The following is a 23,800-nucleotide window of genomic DNA, read 5'->3' on the forward strand; positions in this document are numbered from 1 at the left end:
CCTGAAGCAGAAAAAAGCCTTTTAACCGCAATACTGCATTCAAAAAAATCCCCACATAACCCCCGAAAAGCTAAAAGTAAAGCTAGTGCCCACAACGGAACCAGAAAAGAAACTAGTGTTTCATAGCCAAAAGAAAAAGATTTACAAGAGCATTTATCTACACTGATTATAAAAAGGACGTTCTTATCTTTTGTGGTATACAGAGTAGTTTTGAGACTTGGCTTATGAGCTACGGGAAATCATGTAACTTCGCCTACATTGAAAACTAAGATTCCCTACATCCTGAATAAAGTAAAGTAACTGCTGTGCTACCCAGATGACAGAGGAATCAGAAATTATGTTGATTGTTGGGGTGGGCCAGTACTTCAAAGAGACCATCAGCCTACAGCAGATAGCTGGAAAGGTATATACAGTTTAAAAATAATTAACTGAAAAAAACAACGATTAGTATAGTAGCAGCTTTTACTGTAGCAACATTACGTGAGTAACCGAGTAAAACAAGGCACCATCTTACCTTAATCTGGTTGGAGGGGAAACCGTGTGTAGCAAAAGTCTCGCAGACAGATCTCCGGTCATGAAGTTAGCAGCAGGATAAATAGAGGGATCCAGCAGTAAATTCAACAAACAGCAAAAAAAAAAAAAAAAAAAAAAGGGAATTGTTACTGTTGGACCCCCTATTTATTTGCACCGAACAAAGGATTTTTAGGGCAGGGGGTGCAGGTGTTAAGAAAGTCATGGCTTGCCTTATAAGAATGTCATTGGACACCGCCGCCTGCTTGATGATACGAATAGAAAATCAGCTTGCTATGCAGAGGAAAGTACACAGTGAATTGCAAGCCGATTTTCTCAGAAAAATGAAATATGAACACCGTGTAACTCCATGCTGAAATTTAAGCTGGCAAGATAACTGGCAAAGTTCAGTTACTTTTTCAGCTTAATTTTCAACATTGGAGTTACAATCTGATTGCAAAGGTTGTGTGAGCTGGGAGAAGGCACTCGGGTGGAAAAGCATGCGGTTACTATTGTCTCGCAGCGAGCTCGGGTGTAACCACAGAGGCGCCATGAGACGGTAGTCAGGGTTAATGAGTTAAGATGTTGCTCCCTTTTTTACTCCAACTTCCATTTACAGGGTTGTCTCAACAGCCAAAATGTTGCTGTGCATTTTACATTCAATGTACAACCCACATAGTGAACAACAGGAAACTGTATGCTGCAGCCAACCAGTGCTAATTTTCCTGAGCTTCCATCGTGGCATTAATATTAAGGAGGAATCACAAGCTGATCTGTATGCAGATGTGGACATTTCTCACACAGGAATATTCAAGAAAGAAATGCATCCCCTAATGTTATGAAATCTGTCAGAAATGACTGTAAGATCTTGATCAAGACTTGAAGTAGGTATAAGCCCAGGAAGGATAAGGTAAGTTAGGGAGATCATGGAACTCTGAAGATGTCCAGACAGACAACAGCCTAGCCTTTCAGTCTAAATGGCAATCTCAGGAAATGTTTCTGCACAGATCTGCATTAAGTAGGGTCTTTTAAGTTTTAAACTTGTCATTGTTTGAAAATAATTCTAAACCCTGATCTACTGTACTTTTAAAGCAGTTCTTATAGCTAAATTTCAGTTTTTTTCAAACATGCCAATCATCAAATTCCTCTACTCACATGACACCATCAAAAGGCACTGGTTACGCAAATATACACATGGGTCTGCTGCAACCAAGTGTCAGAAATGTATAAATGTTTTGTTTCACCAGCCCCTTTCACTCAAAAAAAGAATACTTGCAAATTTAAACCAACTACCATATCTAAGATATACATTTTATGATGCTCTGACAGCTTGGTGAAAACAATTACATGCCCCTTTGATAGCACTCATTTAATAAATGTCAAAACCCCTTCTGCATGTTAAAATGACAGAATCATTTGATCTGTGCTAGCACTGTTCATAACCAAATAACCCATATGCAAACAGGATACTGTCCTGCCCCCTTACACAAACACTTTTGGGTTAAAAAGGAAGGAAGACACTACGGATGCACCTAGAGCTTAGCTCCCACCTTTGGATGACATGACATTTTTGCTACTGGGTTAAGCACGTCTCCTTCAGCATGTTTTCCCAAGACTATGAGATTGGGTTAGACAGGCATCACTTACTCTTTTAGTGATTATTTTCAGATTAAGCAATTCTCTGACGGCAACTCCAACACAGAAATGGCATGTCAAAATTACTGGTTGTCTAAAGCAACAGTATGTGCAGGCGAACTGGTGTTGGTCTGCCTTTTTGTTTTAACTGGAAATAGCAGGAGAGGGGAGATCACTATTGATAATCATCGCATTTCGTTTAAAACAAATATGTAGCAATGGTGTGCATTCTTAGCTTGGTAATGTTTGTTTCTGGCAGAATGATGGTACACAACCAATTGTTATCAACTGTTCACTGGGTGAAATTCTTTAGATGGAATAATTTTTTTTTACATACTTTCTCTTTTACTGTTACTTAACATTTTGATCCAGACCTCCATTAAAAGTCAACACACACAAACTGATTTCCTTCTGAAGGAAGTGGAGAGTGGGCATCACACATTGCAAAACAGTCTATACTAACCCACTTCATAATGTCTTATTCGGTGGCTGTAAAAAGTTGCTGCCAAAGCCTCCTAGATCCATGACGACTAAGTTTCAGTAAAAATTTAACACCATATCACCTTCTGGCATACGTCCAACAAAGAGTCACCGGGATTTAAATAATTTCAGATCCAGTACACCAGACTACTCTACAAATAAAAATGTTTTAATGATTGATGACTCTACACTCAAAATATCACCTGTCCTCTCTGGACAACAGGTGATGGAGAATTGTCTTTCAGATGCCAAGATGTCTGACATATCAGGAGACCTTAAGGTACTTACAGCTGGCATATATGACTCTGTGGGAGTGAATGACTTGGCATGCAAAACTCTGAGGGATTTGTAGAGAGGCATGTCAGAAGCTCCATGCAATCACAACATGCAGGGAAGATTCTGGTCCTGACAGTATTCCTTCCTTCCCAAGAATGATGACCAAGTACAAAGACAAAATAAGTAGCATCAACAGTTGGCTAAATATTTGGTACCAGATCCAATAGGTGTCAATATGAGATGAAATGCTAGACAGTCCTACATGCTCTGCCATGGACAGCCTGCCTCTCTTGTTCCAAGCCTTCAACATACTTCAACATTGAGGCCCTCTTACATTTGAAGCACCTCCATGTTTAAGTAATTACTGAAATTTATTTTAAATGTTAAGAAAGCACTCTGCCTATAGCAAGGTTTTGTATCTATTATGTCTTCAGACTCCGTGGCAGTTGTGATAGCATCTCCATATCTGTTATGGACCACATCACCTCTAGATACATTTCCAGGAACCCATAAACACAGCTATCATTTCATCGCCTGTTACAGTACTCCCTCTGTGACTCATAATAATCAAGCAAGGTTCTTAAATGTAAATCAATGAACTACCTATAAACAAAAACTTAATTTTTTGGGAGACTAACTACCCATGAATCTATACCTCAATTGTAGGATACACCCAAAAGTTCTTTGTTTCATAAACAAAAGTTCCCTGGAACAGATTATGCATACAGGCCTAATATTCTTTAGTCCTTACAAATATAGCTTTTTTATGGACTATTCCACCAGTATCTCCTTCCCTGGTAAAGTGTGTTCATTCACTAATCACATTAAATGACTAAAACCTCTAAATTTCACAATATCTCAGAATTCAATGATTAAAAATCTACACATCGTACCAAATTCTATGATAAAGTTTGAAGATTCACATATTCTAGCTTAATGTCATACTCCTCCAGAGCAGGGAGCTACACATAAGAGTTCACTGCCCACTTATATAAATGTATACAACTGACATTATGCACCAGCTCTAAATATAATAAAAGGTTTAAAATGAAACCACCCCAGTGTCCAACAGAGCAACATTTGTAATAAAAGAAAAAAAAAACTCCTTAAAATACAAATCAGATCGAAGGACCCTCTAATCAAGCATGACATTAGAAAATGACTAAAACTTTAAAAATAATAGGACTATTAGGGCAGTCCATGAACTTGAGGACAACAAATACTTCTTTAGTTATGTGTTATGAAAGTAAGAAATACAAAAGACTGTTCAGAACTTACTCAAGATGGCACCACTAACTCTGACTCAGCAGACATTACAAATGCACCAGCTAACAAACTGAGTCCCAACTTCACTCTGGAAATGATGAGTCAAACCTCCTTATCCCTGAATACCTAAACCCCCTCCCTCCCCACCATCAACACGACCAAGGTTCACGTACTAAAGGTACTCTCAAAGACTAATACACTTCCTGCATGGTACTTGATAATATACATTGCTGTTTAATAAACAGTACCATGCAAGTACTTGTGGAACAACTCAAACTATTTAACCCATGTTTAACTACTGACGTTCAGTGCATAATAGTGATGTCACTTCACAACGGTGGCCACATCACTGATCCTGGGAATTACAGGCCCAACAGCCTGACAAGTCTCATATGCAAAGCCATGGAGCATATTGTAACTAACCTGATTAACTAAGGCATTAAAAATCTCATCCGGCTAGAGTTGCAGCAGTTTGGCTTTGCCAAGGGTAGATCCTTTCTAATTAATCTGGTTAACATCTTTGAAAGAGTAACACAATCTACTGACATCAGCCATGATGTATACATAGCAAACCTTGACCTGCTCAAGGTCTTTTGCACTACACTAGGATAGATAGTATGCTCAATGCATTATAAAAAGACCCCCATATAATAAGATGAACAGCAAACTGGCTGAAGGACAGAACCCATACAGTGCAGGTAGCAGGTGCTTCATAAAAGAGCATGGAGGTAACCAATTTTGTTCTGTGTTGGGACTTGTTTTGTTTAGCATTTACTTTTCTGATTTCCAGACTATCAACCAAGACCTCTGGCTAACCAGGTTTGTAGATGACTGCAAACTGAGAGTCATTGTCAAGTGACCGCTTGATACTCAAAGCCATGTGAAAATAATGCTGATGTGCTAGTAACGGGCTTAAATGAAATCCTAACAAGTGTAACATTATTCTGTTTGGTAAATATTCCCCTCCTTCCAGTACATGACATCAGTACCCCACTTTAAAATGAGAATGTAGTTAGAGATCTTGGTACTTTGGTTAACAATTCCTTCTCCTTTGATTATCATGCAACAGAAGTACGGTTGCCACCTGTCCCGTTGTCAGCGGGACACTCACGGTTTGAGTCCTCTCATCCCGCTTCCCGCGCTCACCAAGCGTGGGACTTTAAAAGTCCCATTTTTTCCCCTTTGCGCTTCGCATTTTAAATTGCCGTGGAAAAGCCGAAAATACTTCCGGTTTTTCCACGGCAATGCGGCTACGTCACCACCCGGACCTGCAGTTAGAGGGATTCTCTGCTAGGTCTGGGTGGTAATGCAGCACAGTAATTGGCTGCAGCCATTGTAGGGGGTGGGAACTTCTTCTGAAGAGCCCCATAAAGGTCGCAGCTGTAGAGCACTAAGCTCTATAAAAGCTGCGACAAAAGATCTGATTTTTTTCTCCAGCCAGCCACGCCAGCCAGGAAAGAAGCCAGCAAGGGAGCCCGCCAGCCAGCCAGGAAAGAAGCCAGCAAGGGAGCCAGCCAGCCAGCCAGGAAAGAAGCCAGCAAGGGAGCCAGCCAGCCAGCCAGGAAAGAAGCCAGCAAGGGAGCCAGCCAGCCAGCCAGGAAAGAAGCCAGCAAGGGAGCCAGCCAGCCAGGAAAGAAGCCAGCAAGGGAGCCAGCCAGGAAAGAAGCCAGCAAGGGAGCCAGCCAGGAAAGAAGCCAGCAAGGGAGCCAGCCAGGAAAGAAGCCAGCAAGGGAGCCAGCCAGGAAAGAAGCCAGCAAGGGAGCCAGCCAGCCAGGAAAGAAGCCAGCAAGGGAGCCAGCCAGCCAGGAAAGAAGCCAGCAAGGGAGCCAGCCAGGAAAGAAGCCAGCAAGGGAGCCAGCCAGCCCAGCCAGGAAAGAAGCAAGCCAGACCAGCAATAACTGTGAGTGGTAAGTAGATAATTGCATTTTGTGGCTTTAGTTATTTAAAATGGGAATAGTGTGCTTTATTTAAGTTTTTAATGTTTAGAGGTAGATGGGGATGTAGTATGTAGTATTTAAATCTGTGCAGTGGTTATTTTGAGACTTTTGTACTAGTTTAAAATGTTAATATAGTGTGGTTTAATTTTTTTAATGTTTAAAGGTAGATGGTGGGTGCAGTACGCAATATTTAAATCTGTGTAGTGGTTAGTTTGATATTTTTGAGTAGTAGTTTTTAAAGATATAAAACCTGAATGTATATGTAATTGTTATTATTCTTCGGGGTATGATTTGGAAGCATTACTTTTAAAAGGCTATACTGTGTATAGAAGTTGTTTGTTTCTGTTGGGAGGGCAGTGAAATATAAATTAGTGTGACGCATTTCTATTGTCGTAGCTTTTTCTGGGTATTGTCTGTTTGCAGATAGGAAATGTTTGAGCATAGTTTGCACTTTTTTTGTATGGAAATATGTACTATAATGCTGTTTTCAGGAAATTACGATATACTGTTTAGATAATTTTTCCTGTTCCTGCAAATCCATGTCTATGTGGTACAAGTCTACCTTTTGAGGGGGAATGTTAACAGTTAATGTAATTCATTTATTATTCTAGTAGGTACACGTTGCCAATTTGCCAAAGCTGTTTCAAGATTGTGTGTGCATTTAATTTATTATGCATTTTTAATAAGGTTAAAATGTACTGCTTTGCTTGTAATGTGTATATGGGTGTGTTACTTTTACTTGGGCCTGTTTATTGCATTGCTGTGCTGGATTAATTGCTATGTTTTGAGGTAAAAGGAGCCCATGGAGTCTGCTGTACATTGTAGTTTGTTACTTCTCTTGCAAGAAGTATTTTTAAAAGTTAAAATGTTTGGACTTTTTTCCCATTTATTTTTTTTTGTGGATGGATGCTCAGAAGTTAATGCAATGTATTTGAGATTGTGCTAAACCATGTTGTTGTTACAGGGTAGTTTGCGTCTGTAAGTAGCAAAGTTTTTATTTTGTGTTTTAGTGATGTCTTCAACATACTTATTTACTGTTTTCATTATAATCCGATTATGACCAGTGCTGCTGTTGGGCATGTTCATTAATAGATCATTGCGCTGTGTAAATTAGTGCCATACATTTCTTAACTGCTGTGGTCAAAAGCTAAATTAGGTCTATGGTATCCACTGTGCATTCTCATTCATTTTACTGCTTTTTGGTTCAGTGAATATGGTTAACTTTTTTGTCTTGTGGGGTGAGGTGGGCATGTTCAGTGGTAAAAACAAGTGTCTGTTTAATGAGTAGTGTGTTTTTAATTCCTTTAAAGTTTATTGTTACAACTGATTAGTGTGTGTGCAGTAATAGTTCACTTCATTTAAATGGTTTGAGTTTTCAGTATGCTGTAATGTCACAATGTTGCATCCATAACTAATATTGCATTTCCTTTAACAACTCTGGTAATGTCGTGGTGGGGGTGTGGCCAGTGTCATGTTGGCCACACCCCTATCCTGTTGACCAGACCCCCATGCCCCACTTTGCCCTTGTTAAAAGGTGGCAACCCTGAACAGAAGTCAGGAAGAATTTCTACTTACCACAGATGATCAACAAAGAGACGCCTTCCAGTCCAAACAGGTCACTGTCCCATTATATTCAGCATTGATTATACCAATTATTGAATATAATGTCCTCTCTAGAATGAACCCTACTAGACTTATCCAACAACTAACAAGACATCAGAGGCTCTTAACTAGGGAGATCACCTGTTAAAAAACCCTAAGCTATCTGAAAAAATTGGAAGGAGTGTCCCTTTATTAAATATCTTACAGACTTCTGAGCGGAGACTTATGCCTTGCCATTCAAGCCATTAGGAACTTGGTGGTCCTTGATCTTTGGAATCTCCATGAATGGAATAATCCACAAGGGATCTAAATCTACACCACGTAAATAAAACAATGTAGAAAGAGAGATTCATTACACAACACCTTTCCCATCTTTGGAACGGACTTCCACTGCAAATTAAGCAGTGTAATACATTATCTGCCTTAAACCAGGAACTGGAAGTTTGGGCAGGTGTTCACAACTTCAACCCTGGTCCGACTGGCCTGGCACTCCCTGACAAAGGAGGTTCAGGTTGAGGATGGGTACTGGCAGGTATAAATGGTCACATGAGCCAACTGCCTTGTATTTCCTATTACCTGATGATCCTTTGCAGCAAACCCTTGATAAAAAGGGTCCTGCAATAAGTAAAGAAATTGTATTTGTCTAAAACTGCTATGCTACACTATTTTCATCCACCAGTCAGAAACTGTGTATATAAAAGACACAGCTTCAATTACGCATCAGAGTTTTTAATGAAGAGATGCCTTTATATTAATTAGTCTTCCAGTCAAAAGTCATCAAATGTCTAATTAATTTTAATAAAGAGATCAATGAAGTCTGCAAGTAAGAAAGATGTCACCTTAACCTGACATCCAGAGTTCTCAAAGTTACTACACGTTGAGGCATTTAATTGTTCTGAATGAGTTTGTTTTGATGGGCAGCCACGGTGGTGCAGCGGGTAGCATTGCCACCTCACAGCAACAGGTTCTCCGGTTCGATTCTCGGTTGGGGTGCCTTCTGTACGGAGTCTGCATGCCCTCCCTGTGGTTGCATGGGTTTCCTCCGGGTGCTCCGGTTTCTTCCCACATCCCAAAGACATTCAGTAGGTGGATTGGACACTCTAAATTGGCCCTAAGCGTGAGTCTGTGCATGTGTGTACCTTCTGTGGAAGGTTTGGCGCTGGGCTGGCAACTCGACACCGTAAAACTCTACTGCCAATCATGAGCGGACAGGTGATCCACTGTGATGACCCTAACCAGGAAAAGCCGAAAGAAGAAGTTAGGAAATGAATTTTGTTGTTTTTCAAGCACTTCAGTTCTCAGTATGTTTATTTCAGCATGTTGGGAGGTGACAAGGTTTGCCTTGATGTAAAGCCATTGACCAATTTTGGACAAATGATCAGAACAAATTAAAAAAAAAAAACGACAAATAAAAGTAATTAAAAAATAAGCACATTACTGTATATGATTTAAACTGCTGGTACTTTATCTGAAATGTTTCTTATGTCAGCTGCAAACCTAAGGATTCAGTTCCCAAAATGAAAGGCATGCAAGTACAACAGCAAAAATCAAAAGTGGACTTACTGATAGAACACCATTAGTTTTGTGTTTTCCATGTTCTGAGGTGTCACCTAACACTGATTCCTCAGTGGTGGCCAGATTGTCTGTGTCATTTCTCTCTTCCAGAATGTCTACTTCTTTTTTGAATCCAAAGTTAATATCAGACACTGCTGAGTGGATTTCTGTGACACCAGTTTTAATGCATTCAAATTTTTCTTCTATCTCTTTCAGAATTTCGGACGCTTTGCTGTTAAGTTGTTGAATGAGTTTTTGCTCCTTGTCATGAAGAAACTGGTGCAGTTTTGCAAACTCTTCTGCAATGTATTTTTCTAAATTAATAGCATGTTCCTGTGAAACAAGTAATACAAATAACAACAAGTCAACTTGCTATACATTATCATACCACAATACCAGTTATGTCCATATATTTACCTTGTACGACAGAAAGAACAAACTTAAGCTCGCCGGAAACAGAGACACAGGAGCTGACTGCAAAACTGGTGATCTGGTTAAGGGGAGGGTTTGTCTTAATGGTTAGGTCTTTACCTCACAGATACAAGGTAAATGGTTTGATTCTGACCTCTATATTGTCTAGGCTTATAAAAGTCTGCAGACTGGTAGCAAGTATTTAACTATGAACCCAGAAACTCTGAACCTAACTAAGCCCATCAGTGTGGCTGGAAGGAAGAAATGTGAAGCCACCATAATACTCTCTGGAGGAATGAGAGTGGAAACTCTACACAGATGACCTTTAGTCTATATTAATAATTAATGTAATGTAAGAGCTGTGTGTTCAGAGGGAGGTGAAGCTGGATCTGAATAAAGGATAAGGTAAGCCCCACACTGTCTGTCTCTATACCAACCTGACTTCTTCTATTGACTCCTGGTGGTCTCTGGTTTTCAGGAGTTATGGTGAGCAAAGAGGCCAAATTCTTAGAAGGAAGAAGTTTTCTGCTGTAAGGTAAAATGTGGGCTCAGTCCCCTAGCCAGTCCTGTATCTGTTCATTATACACAAGTGAGGAGGAACCATGGTGGCTAGGCCCTAGCAGTCCTGTATCTGGTCATTATACACAAGTTAGAAGGAACCATGGTGGCTAGGCCCTAGGCAGTCCTGTATCTGTTCATTATACACAAGTTAGGAGGAACCATGGTGGCTAGCCCCTAGGCAGTTCTGTATCTGTTCATTATACACAAGTTAGGAGGAACCATGGTGGCTAGGCCCTAGGAGGTCCTGTATCTGTTCATTATACACAAGTTAGGAGGAACCATGGTGACTAGGCCATATCCAGGGTCATAACAGTAGAGGAAAGTGACAGCAATTAGGTTAAGTCATCATACACAATAGGCCACATTCCAAAAGACCTGTGTAGGTCTGTTTATAGAGAGAGGCCTTACATTGAAATAAGTTACTTAGACTGAAAGCAGATCTTTCGGAATCTGGTCACCAGTGGTAGGCCTGTTTATAGACAGGTCTTACACCAAAAGTAAAGCACTCACTCTGAGAACAAGTTTTTTGGAATCAGGCCAGACCTGTACCAGGCTAAGTCAATTGGAGAGCAAGTCTTTATGAATCAAGTCCAATAGATTAAGTAGGGCTGACAAATAGAAAGCTTAATTCTACAATGTGAAAATCAGTGAATGCAAACACTGCAGCAGTTGTGAAGTGATTTAGTCCCAGCATCCAATAAGAAACTGCAGTTGTGTAAAATCTAACCACACACAGTGGATAAACATCTCTTCACTATTACAATATTCTTTACATAAGGGATCTCCTGCCAAGGAAAGCCCAACATCTGGGCAGTATACCATAGTCTTTAGTTCTTATACACACTGCATGTCACATGTATGCTCCCCACAGAAGGAGTAGGACCATAAAGGTGACGTATGAACACACACTCAGAAGTGAAAATGCCCCAGAAGGGGAATGCCCACAGGGACAAGGAAAGCATGCACATCCAAGAGAAGAAGATGATGATGATAAACCCATTGGATAGAAGGGCAAGACAAAGACAAGCCTGAAGGGGGTAGCAGAGAAGGAATGAATACTGCAACAGTGAAGAAAAGGACATTCACGTTTATGCTAAGATTTTACACAATTGTGCTATGTCCTTCCATATCACTACTGAAATATTCTTTACCCAAGGGAGAGTACAGGAGTGTAAGAGGAAGGTACAGAAGAGCCCTTTACAAATCCATGCAGGGTAGCCCTGGCAAAGCCTGCCTGGCCCATGAAATAACATCCAATTTGTAATGCTCAGTGAAAGTTTAAACAGAGGACCAAGTAGCAACCTCAAGGATGGAACTGGCATCAGACTCTTAAAAACAATCACCAGAGGGAGGCAAATTTCCTAGTAGATTGCAACTTTACTGACGAGAAAATATATTTTCAATGAAAACAATAACAAAAAATGACCCTAGAAATCCAGGAAGAGATGATTTGCTCAGAAATAGCCAAACCCCTTGTCCTGAGATGAAAGGAAACAAAATGCTGCTCAGATTTGTGAATAACTTTAGTTTTACCCAAAATGTTACCTGAGCTGTCAGTGCAAATCCATGGTGTGAAGAACCTTCTCAATGGCAGAATGTAAAGAAGAAAAAAAGGAAGGAAGATGAATAGAGCGATTACGGGACGATTCACTGACTGCCTGGGCATAAAAGAAGGATTTGTACCAAGAAAAACCTGTATCTGTGGAAAACTAAAAAGGAGGAATAGCCATGAGACCCTAAAGCTCAGACACTCTCTTGGCTGAGGTGAGAGCTTAAAGAAGAACAGTTTCCAAGTACAGTGTGGTACGGAAGTTGAAGTAGAAGAAGACTCAAAAGGAGCCTAACTCAAATTTTCAAGTACATAATTGTGTCCCCGGAAGGAGGAATAGGCTTTTTGGGAGGCCTGATATGAAGGCCACCATTAAGAAATTGCTTCACCTCAAACCTAGAGGTCAGAGCAGGAGTCAAAGGCAGAAATGCAGAAATTGCTGACAGGTGAGCTTTGACTGAAGAATATGCCAACCTAGCATGGAGAAGACCACACAAATAAGAGAACCAGAGCAGCCACCATAGATAGGGGATCCCTATGGCGCGAAAGGCACTAGAAAGAAAATCTCTTCCATTTGGACATGTACGATTCCCTGGTAGTGGGTGTCCTGGCCTCTTGCAGAACCCAAAGCAGGTCCTCAGAAAAAGTGCTTAAAAGGGATCAAACGCCTATCACCTACAGTATCATTTGAAGAGTGGACAAGTGAGGATGAATGGGTGACTCCTTGTCTTGTGTGAGAAGATCCACCCGGTGAGGTAACTTGTCATGATTCCCCAATGGACCAGTGAGAAAGAAGAGGGAACTAGTGCTGTCTGGGCCAAAAGGGAGTCACCAGCAGGATTTTGGGAGAGTCCTGCTGGATCTTGTGCAAGACTCATGAGGAGGAAGGGAAGGAGTGCAGAAAAAAACTTCCAAAGAGAATACAGGGTTTCCACTTTCCAAGTCAGAAGACTTTTGGGAATCTGGAACAAAAACAGGAAGTTGTCTGATCAGAGGGGAGGCAAAATATCTTCCAGAGGAATATCCCATGAATGGACAATTCCTAGGGACACATTTCTGTGAAAGATCCATTTGTGAGCTTATGTGCTGGACCTGATCAAGGAGTCTGCCACTAGATGTGTGGCTGAGAGAATATAAACCATATAAAGAGTCACTTGATACTAGACAGCTAGATCCCAGTCCTGAAGAGCTAGTCAGCAAAGAAGATATGACCTTCTGCTCCCTTACTTGTTGACATGACACATCACTGTTGTGTTGTCTGTGAAGTTTTTGAGGGGCCAAGGATGAAAGAATGAATGAAAAGCCTGAAGAGGCAGAAGCAGAGCCCTCATCTCCATTATACTACAGCAGTCTAACCTCAGATAAGGAGGCCAGAGACCCTGAAACTCGGGGATGCCACAGACAGAGCCAACCCCCTGACTGAGGCATTTGTAAAGAGCTTCCGAGATGGAAATGGAACTTGAAAAAAAGCCCTGGGTTGGGTGTAAGTTGATGAATCCACCACTGAAGCTTGAGCTTGAGATCAGGAAGGAAAGATGCCAGGAAATTCAAGGGGTAACAATGTTAAAGCCACAGTGACCAGAGGTAACACTAAAGCTTCCACATATGCAGCCTGCTGAGGGGGAGCATGGGAATGGTGGAAGCTATGAACCTGAGAACCCTGAAAACTTTCCTGGCCATTGCAGCCACCAGAGGAACAAGGTATTCAAAAAGGCATTTAGAGGCAAAGCTTTAGGAGCATGGGGACTATCCAAAGTCACAGCCAAGAAAAATATGATCCTGAGAAGGTGTCAGGACTGATTCCTGAAAGTTTGCGGTGAACCTCACACTCTGCAACAGTGAAGTACTAAACCTGAGATCCTGAAGCAGAGTACTGGGGGTAGGAGATTCTATAAGCAAATCATCTAGACAGAGAAAGATTTGAATTCCTCAAGCCTTCAGAAAGCAATGACAGGAACAAGGCATTTGGAGAATACCCTTGGGGCATTAGAAAGTCCAATGGGCAAAGCAGAGAACTGAAAATGCAAGGAAGAGAGAGAAACAAAACTCTCCTAAAGAGAGGATGGACGAGGATGTGAAGGTTTGCATCCTTGAGATCAAACAAGAAAGCCCTGGGATAAAAGAGGAAATAATGTTTGCAGATATAACATTTGAAAGGAAGGAATCGTGAGAAAGGTTTTCATCCACAAAAGATGCAGAATCGGTTTCCAAGTACCCTCTTTCATGAGACCAGAAAAATCCTGGAGTAAAATCCCTTCCCTACTTAGACAACAGAGATAGCTTGAATGGTGCCCTGAGCCAAAAGAGAGTGAAGAACCTCTGGGAAATGAGAGAGCTATTCTGGAGTAGGTTGAGGAATGTCTGAAAAGGGTGGAAGGGACTCCCAAACCATGAAATATTGGGTCAATGTCGGGCACAAAAAAGACATATATACGTCAATCTACCTCTTTACAGAAATGTTTAAACATCAAAACACATAATAGCGAACAGTCATAGTTGGCAAACACCGCCTCCTTAAATTTCGTCTTTAACTTTATGTATTCAATGCAGAGCCAGGGAGGCGGTGTTTACCAACTATGATGGTTCGCTATTATGTGTTTTGATGTTTAAACATTGCAGTGAAGAGGTAGATCGACATATATGTGCTGATCTGTTTGCGCTTGACATTTTGACTGTTCAAGATACTAATATAAACCTGAAATATTCCTAACAGATAATGGACAGAATCCAAGAGTCTGTAGTAAGCTGAGGCCAGTTTGGAAGAGACAGGGGCAGATGGAGGGACAAAGGAACCTGGATGAGGGCAGGAGAAACCAAACTGTCAAATACAATCCAGCTTATCCTGGAAAGGAGATTTCTGGGAGGCAGAAGTCTGAGTAGATTTAGCAGGAGGCATATGACTAGATCCCTTCTTCACCTTAGTAACAGTGAGATATTGTCTATGAACAAAAAGCAGACTGGAAATAGGTACAAAAAAAATGTCTCATCCTGCAAGGCTTCACTCTAGTCTTGGACAGACCTGAAAAGTTCATCTGCAGAATAACCAAAAAGATTTTTATTTTACAGAACAGTATCCAAACTTTGGCCTTAATGTCATCAGACAAGGTCTGAAGAGGAAGCTGGGAATAACATCTAATAACTGAACCAAAGGCAGAACCCTTGGAAGATGAATCAGCTGCATCAGAGCTACATCTGTGAACTGGCTTTGTCCATGTACCAACCCTGATTACGTTAAAAAATGAAATCATATCTAAATAATATCTTAACATTTAATATTCAACTACGTTCTGTACCAGTCTGATAATTTTTGCTTTAATGTGTCAGACCATGTTAACTATGAGTCCCTATTGGGAACATTACTAAGCCATTGTATATAACTCCTTGTCTTATATTTTCTATGTATCTAACTTGTGTGTTCATTGTAATGCTGTCTATTGGAGCTTTTCTCGCCGGGCCTCCGCTAAAAATGGACATATATCCAGTGGGACTATCACAGTAAATAAATGTAAAATAAATAAATAAATAAATCTGACTGAGTGGCAGGCAACTTGAGAAGTACAACCCAGCAAGGAAAGGGCCAAAGCCTTCCTCACAGAGTCAGGAAGTTCAGAAACCACATTAGAAACCTGAGAAAGGAGGGCTAACACATACAGTGTCATTTGAATCTGGCAGCTGATGGCCCAAAAGGATAAAGTGGCAGAAGAGTAAACTTTTTTGCCCAGCCTTTCCATAGCCCTACTATCCTTATCAGACAACAGCTTGGTAGAGGGCAACACTGAACAGTTAATCAGAGGAGACTGACACTACAGAAGGGCATTTATAAATAAATGAGGTGTTCCTCAGGCACTTTATAGAATCTATCTGGCTTCACAGGTGTAGGGAGCAGAGAATCAGGGGCTCCAGATGCTGCCAAGAAAGTATCCAGAAGAGCAGCCAAAACAGGATGAACAGCAGATGGCTTGGGAGACCCCATCTGTATGAGCTCATAATATTGTTTCTGAATCTCAGAGACTTGAGAACAATCCCACTTAAAATAATCCATCATGTGGGCAATGGACAACTCCTCCAGTGGGAATCTGGACTTATGGAATCCTCATAATCAGAACCATAGTTCAAAGGGGAAGGGATTGAGAAGAGTATGCCAAGACCCCCCAGTCCAAATCCACTTCTGAGGAATCCAGTTCCCTGGTCCTCTTGAATGGAGTGGTACATCAAGGAGGGTCAGGGCCAGAGCCCCATTGAGGAGGCTTCAAACCATCAAAGCATTAAATAAACCCCAACTGAAATCCTGCCATTCACACTGGGGACCCTTAAAAGGGGGAATGTGCTTTGATTTTTGCTTCTTTTTCTGTGGAACGTCCACATAAAACACCCTTAGAGGGTCAGATCCCTGGTGAGATAGGATAATGGTGAGAGGAATAGCCTCTCTAACTTAGATCTGAGAAATCCCCCTTAGTCCTTTGGACAGAAATCAGCCAAGGTTTCCCCTTAATGTGTGAAAAGCCTCAGTTGACCTACAAGAAACTAGAGCCACGCTGGCCTCTGATGGGGTTGTAGCAGAGGAATCTGAAGCCACCAATGGATGATCTTCTGGCCTTTCACCAGCCTCAAGAGAGACATCCAGAGGAGGCTGGACAGAAGCCAGATCAGACCTAACTTTTGACTTCTTTTTGGCATAGAGCTGGTGCTCAGGAAAGGATGACTCCACCATAGCACCCTGACCAACAACTTCAGATGCTGGCTCTCCAGGTACATGGACAAAGAGAAGATATGACTATGTAGGGTCTTACATACAAATACCTGGCAGAGAGAACACTGCTTATGATCATGGGAAGTACACAAACAGAACAGACGCTTGTTGTTACAGACTTTATGGGGAATCTGCCTCCCACACTGATATTTTCCCCTTCTGGATAATATGAACACAATAACCATAACAAATAAGAAAAAAAGAGAAGGAATCCCAACTGGGCACTTATGTGAAAACACAGCTTGGTAACCAGCACAGCAGAAAGGCATTCAGATGAATGTTCAAGCAACAGAGTTTGGATTGTAAGCAAAGAAGTTCTGTATGTGTGTGCATCACATTTACACCCTAAACCTTACATGAGGAGCATACTTGTGATGTACAATGCCTATAAGAACTAAAGGCTTTGATATTCTGGATGGATGTTGGGCTATCCTTAGCAGGAGAACCCTTAGGTAAATAATACTGCAACAGTGATATGGAAGGACATCTTGCAGTGTAACTAAGTACAAATTCTGCAATGCGTCAGTGTTAGGTGTGGCTCTGAAATGCAGGAATAGACATGGTGGAAAATAAGTCATGAGGGTTTGTAATCTTGGGAAATAAGTATGATGAAGAATGCATCATGTTCACCTATGGAATTAGTGAATAAATAAGATATAGACTGACTTGTGGGATTATGGCGATGACTCTATGAAGCTATGGAGCGTATCTCAGATACAAAATGACCTGCATGCATCTATGACAATGGATGTAGGTGTGTGTGTGTGTGTGTGTGTGTGTGTGTGTGTGTGTGTGTGTGTGTGTGTGTGTGTGTGTGTGTGTGTGTGTGTGTGTCTGTGTGTGTGTGTGTGTGTGTGTGTGTGTGTGTGTGTGTGTGTGTGTGTGTGTGTGTGTGTGTGTGTGTGTATATATATACACACACACACGAGTGCACCTGTATATGGTTTGTAAAGAGATCGCTAAAAGATCTTATAGACTAGAGAATACATTGAAGATAAATACAGCTTTATTTCGGGAACAAAAACAGCAAACTGGACCAGCACTGAGATTAATTGTTCTTGGAGAAAAATAGTTCAAAACAAAAACTCCAAGTATCACACAAGCAGAGCACAGCCAATGAAAACCAAGTTTATTCTAAGTCCACAATGCTTTCAGGCACAGCCCTTCATACAAGAATAGAAATTCACATTTAAATAGCCAAAGTTAAAAATCATATGACTTAGCCCCAATCCTAAAACACATTCAAAATAAAATTATTTAAAAACAAAAAATTACTTAAATTTAATAACACAATCAATTTATTTCTAAAAAATTAACCTAAAAGTCTGTTTATTAACTAATGCATTTTTAAACCTATATTAAAGAGAAAACTGATGATATTATGTTTATAGCCATATTCAGACCTGGCATATGATTGGCAACTAGTTGTATAATCCACTTGTATTCACATATTTCTACAGTATTATTTATGTCCCCTCCTCTTCTATTCTTATATCTAATATCTATCGCCCTACAAAGGGACCAGTGTTCAATGCCTTTTTCTCCTACGTGTTTGGTAAGCGCATTACTAATCGCCTTTCTCTGTATTTCTGATTTATACTCTGTAATTCTCTCCTTAAGCTTTCCTGTACATTTTCCTATATAAAAAGCAGGATATTTTATGCAGTTAGCCATATAAACAATCTTGGATGTATTACACGTAGCATGACAATTGAATGCTTTCTTTTAAGTTACTGGATGTAGAAATTCATTGCCTTTCTCAAAGTCATTACACATTTACAATTGTAGCAAGGAAACATGCCCTTCTTCATCTGTTCTTGTTGTTGACTGGACATGTGTTTACAACATAGTCATTGTTTCACACTAGGGCATTTCCTGGGATGCATTTGTTTGGTCGAAGTTTCAGTACTTCGAAACTCAATTGTGTGAGACCACTTGTTCGAAGTACTGAAACTTCAAAAACCGACTACGGAGATCACAATACAGCGCGGAATGGGAATATTCCCTTTTCCTTGCTGTAGTGCAATCTTGGAGTTGGTGCATTTAAGTAGCGGGGGGTGAGGTGCAAAAGATTTTTGTGTTTTTTTTTTTTTTTGGTAGTCAGACAATGCAGTGACTACACTTCAGCGAAAGTGCACTTTCGCTGAAGTGGGCATCTACTTTTCTTTTTCCAAAGTAGTGAAATTTCGATGAAGAAAAGTAGATCTCCATTCCTATATACAAAATATGGCTTTCCCCTTACTATTCCATTAATTTGAGGCATTGTCCCAAACATACTGCAGTTTTTAAATATTATATTCTTCACCCCATCAGTTCTTGTGTTATACTTAGTAATGTATGCATATAATCTCCTCTTATTATCTGTACAGTTTGCCACTACTGCTAGTTGTGAAATATGGTCTGGCATCAGAATGTCTGCCGTTTAAAACATTACTTTTTATATGCTGCAATAAACTATTACCACAGCCATGTTCTTTAAATTCTTCTATCATTTCATCTAATTTATTACAACATTGTACATTACCTGTGTTGAGCCTACTATGTCGGTCAACTTATAAGAAGGGTATGGCATCTAGGTTCAGACAGGTATACTTGGCCCTCATCAGGCCCATCAGAGTATAATGCACCCTTCAATATGTACCTGACCAGACACCTGCAGCAACTGGAACATCCACAAAGGTTCCCAGAGGTGCCGGAAGATGCTGAAGACTGGGGAGGGCAGAGGGTGAGAGGGGCATTTACTGATCTAAAAAGGGCAATTTACTACCACAACATAGGTTCACTTGGAGGATATTTTACACTTAACCAATTTCCCTTCTGGTGCTTCAATTAACATTTCCTGATTGGTCTTACCTATCCCATGACTGATAATTGCATATTAGCCTTATTGAGAATAAATGTGATCATACTATAGATAATTTGAGGGGACCCATGTAAGCGATGCAGCATTTAGGAACTACCTCTATCCATTAGTGGCATGAGGGGCAATTCTGGAGTACATTTTCTATTACCCATCCTTAGATCCAAATTGCATTGGAATATGGACAGGGATGAGCTTTGTTTTAATTGAATGGATACTCTGTTCTGGAACAGTGGTAGCCTCTGTGATATATAGCCATCTCTCCATAACATTCAGTTTAGATACCTGGACTGAGTATTTCTGATGCCATTTGACTTGCTGAGGTTCACTAGGTCCAGCTGTATTAGGTCGGAGGATGCCTTGTATGACAGACATGTCACCTCGAAGCACTCTGTAGGATAATGAGTATAGTAATAAATCTTTGAGGTGGTCCATACAAGGCCTGCTGTTTAGGACTTGTATCCTTTAATAAGGTATCTCTTTGGACATTCCAATTGTTGCATGGGTCTGGACAGATACATGCCAAAGTGGACTTTATACAAAATGATTGACCTAATGAGGGCTTTGTAAAAGGGTACAATAACATCTCTAGATCTAGTCAAAATCAATTTGTTTATAAGCAGTGCAATACAGACTTTATGACTCTGGGCACATGTTGGTCAAAAGTCAGTTCACTGTACACACAAGTTCGCAAACGCCAAACAACTGGGTCAGTTCTCAGGGAGCATTGTCAATTTGGTAGTTCCCTGGAGTAGATGACTTCTCAAGGGATATGATGATGTATTTCTTGGAGTTTAGTTTCAGTTCATGATTTTGGCACCAGTTATTTTTTGGGACAAACCTTCCTGCGTGATGGCTAAGTCATTTGGGGATTTAATAACTGCTCCGAGCTTGCAGACATCTCAAACATAGTCGGCCAAAGCCCTTTGTTATTTCCTTCGATTTTTGAGATGTACATACCAAACAGAAAAAAAAAACTGTGGTGGTGGTGCTGCAGTAGCGTTGTCGCTTCACAATAAGACGTTGCCCTGTTCGATTCTCAGCGAGAGCGTCTTCTGTGTGGAGATATGTGTGAATGGGCATACCTTCGTTGAAGGTTGTGTGTCAGAGCCGGCAACTCGGTATGTAAAAATCTACTGCCAATCATTAGCGGACCGGAGTTCCGCTGTGGCGACCCCCTAACCGGGAAAAGCCGAAAGACACAGCAGCATATATCAAACAGAAAAATTCTCTGCACCGAACCCTGGGGGACTCCATTGGTGACTCGTCTCTTCCCCTATTTTGAACTACTGCATCCTGTGAGCAAGCATACATGTATGCATTCTATGATTCACCTTCCCGATTGTATAAAACTGATTGTATTAAATTATATTCCTTTTATATTACAGCACCACTTGTTAGAATGTGTTTTAAATTTGTAGTTTAGAACAGTCTTCTAGTAAGCAATGAAACAAAGCGTATGAACGAATAATGAAAAAACTGCTAACAACAGTCAGAAACAGCTAGTTGTCTTTACATACTTCAACATCTTGTCTGACAACTTTGTTACTAATATTATAAAGGACAAGAAACTCTTAACTTGCAACATTTTCTGTATATACTGTTGATAATCAATATCTTGTTATTGTATTAAAGCCAACAACCTGTAATGTTGTTTACTACTGCTGCAACTTTGTATCTCTATCATGTATATGATGTGGAGCTTTTCTCTCCGGGCATCCGCTGAAAAAGGCCCTGCGTCAAGTCGGAATTTCCCAGTAAACAAAAGTAAAATAAATAAATTAAAAAAAAATACCCATTTCAGAAAATTTCAACCATAAAAGGCCACTCAAACTTCTGTCATTGCAATTCACCAATATCAGTAAATATGCAAAACCTCTGCAGAAGCAAGTAATTTAAATAATTCCACATTAAAGGGATCTATAACTAATGAAGAGGTTGCTGCTAGCAAACAACTTTATATTTCATGGTTTTATCTACAAATAAAGTGCCTGTTGCCCTTGAAGAATAAATGGCCTATGCTACATTATAAAAATGATAAGCTAGTAATTTTGCAATGGGGATGGATGGCAAACTGGTAACAGAAACATAGTTACTAGGTAACTCCTCCAAAGGAGGGCATTCATAGGACTGCAGCATCCACTCCCGTTAAAAGTACAACACAGTATAGTATCAGCAATCCATCTGCACACTGTGGGAGTAGAACCCACAGCCTTCTGCATCAAAAGAAAGCATACTACCTGTTCTGCTACTGACAATGCAAATGACTCTACATAAGTACTACTGAACTTCTCATCCCCTGAAGCCCTCAGCTCCTTGGAAAATCCACTTGACACTCAACTAAATCTCTCAACTTCCCAGCACAAGAAATCTGGAAAAAGCTAAAATTTATTTTTATTTTTACTGCTGTTTTAGCTACTTTTCTGTATAAAAAAAATCTAAGTCGGTTTCCTACCTTTCCTGTAGCTAGTGTAGTCCAGATTCAGATTTGCTGCATCCAGGACTTCTGAGCCCCCCAAGCTTTCTGTGTTGGAGGGAAGCCTTCTAGCTCATCAGTGGGAGTGGTAAGCACTAGGTAAACTATCTACCACATAAGGAGTGGTTCTGGCCCAGAAATTATAGTTACTGGCCGTTTGGGCAGTTTTTGCATCTCTCAACTTTCTGATTAAAAAGACCACATTTGCACTTGTTTCCACCCTTTCTTGTAACTAGTTTAGTCCAGATAAAGATTCTTAGTTTTAGCACTTGAATTTGCTTACTCGTGATCAGCACTTGTTCAAAACTTGTAAGCACTAAATAAGCTACTAATTACTACAGCACTCAACCTTCCTCATTACCTAGAGGAAAACAGTTTTGGTACTTACTTTCCTCACTTGCTTAGAGAAAACAGCTCTTGTACTCACTTTCCTCACTTATCTAGAGGAAAATAGTTTTTTTATTCAGGCATGTCCAAGGGTCAGCTCCCAATGTTCTCTCCTGTCTATCTGATGAATCTGGCATCTTGGAGTAATGTAGAAATTGCCTCATGTACACAGACAACCCTCTCCTCCTACCACCCAACACTACAACCTGCACTTATCTAGCCAAACTGGATTTAAACCTCTCTCCAACCAAGACGGAACTTGACAGTCAAGAGGAGAGGGTAAACACTTTCACCACGCCACACTCATTACATAGTCTCACTAAATCTACACCACCAAAATCCACACACAGAAACACAAAAACATTCACTGAGGCTCTCAATAATAATCTGCTCAAGCAACAGAGACCTCCAAAGCAGAAATGCAAGCAACCTCCACCCCCCAACACAACCCAAACGACACACAGCCCACAGACTCAGTGTGCCACTCAACCACAGCCAATAAGGCAAAACAATGTACCCAACACACTAGTTATAGGTGACTCTATAGTCAGGCACACTGATTTCCCACTCACCAGTCTAAACAAAAAGAAGGTTACTGTCAGCTGCCTGTTGGGTGCCAGGATCCGCCACATAACCCATGCACTCAGGTCACTCCACAACAAGTACAAATATGACTCTGTCATTGTCCATGTTGATGTGAACGACCTGAGACGTACCTCCCTGGACAACATGAAAAGAGACATGGAAGAGCTCTCCGATCTTGTAGCCCAGGCAGGTATGACCCTAGCCCTGAGTAGCATTCTGCCATTACCCAGAATGATACCGCAGTACAAGGACAAAATGATTGACTTCAACAATTGGCTAAGCTTTTGGTGTCATTCTAAAGGGATCCAGTATCTGTCTGCCTGGGATGACATGGTCGACAGACCACGATGCTTTGCCAGAGATGGCCTGCATCTATCACCCCTGGAATTCTGTATACTGGCTAAGGTTCTTGCCACCCCTATAGTGCCTTTTTTATGCAAGGATCAAATGACAAATTCACCACCATAAAAGGAACAGGCAAGCAAAAACTGAGGGTGATGCTACTCAATGCTAGAAGTCCAAATCTCAAAATACACTAACTCAAGGCACTCCTTAAATGGAGAACAGTGATACCTGTGCAGTGAATGAAACCTGGTTCAAGGCTCCAGAGAGCACCCCTGCACTACCAGGCTATAACTCATACCACACATTTCAGCCATTTATCCTGGACGGGAACACCAAAGGCAGAGGTGTGTCCATATTCATTAAGGATATCCACACCTCCAGGCTAGATGCTCAGCATAATACATCCGAAGTTATTCAAGTGCAACTAACTCTGGACAAAACTGCAATTCAAATTGTAGCTTGCTGCAGATCCCCCACCATGCCACAGAATTCCCACTCCTCTTTTTTTCATGTACTGGAAAGTGTGGGAAAAAAAATTTTAAAATTAAGGGGTTTTTTTAACCCCAAAACCCCCCCCTTTAAAAAAAAAATTGGGCGGGGGGTTTCCCCAACCCAC

At 40.8% G+C, this 23,800-nt stretch overlaps 1 protein-coding gene across 1 annotated transcript in view; it reads right to left on the reverse strand.

Annotated features, from left to right (window-relative positions):
* Window positions 1-23,800, reverse strand: part of LOC122814420 (tripartite motif-containing protein 10-like) — a 142,794-nt gene that overhangs the window by 18,179 nt on the left and 100,815 nt on the right. Inside the window, exon 3 of the mRNA XM_044087002.1 lies at window positions 9,270-9,593. Coding sequence (XP_043942937.1) covers window positions 9,270-9,593 — 324 coding nt within the window. The remainder of the gene's footprint in view (window positions 1-9,269; window positions 9,594-23,800) is intronic.

The sequence above is a fragment of the Protopterus annectens genome, chromosome 10.part0 (genome assembly GCF_019279795.1).
Source record: "Protopterus annectens isolate FY-2018-M chromosome 10.part0, PAN1.0, whole genome shotgun sequence".
In the NCBI taxonomy this organism is placed as follows: Eukaryota; Metazoa; Chordata; order Ceratodontiformes; family Protopteridae; genus Protopterus; species Protopterus annectens.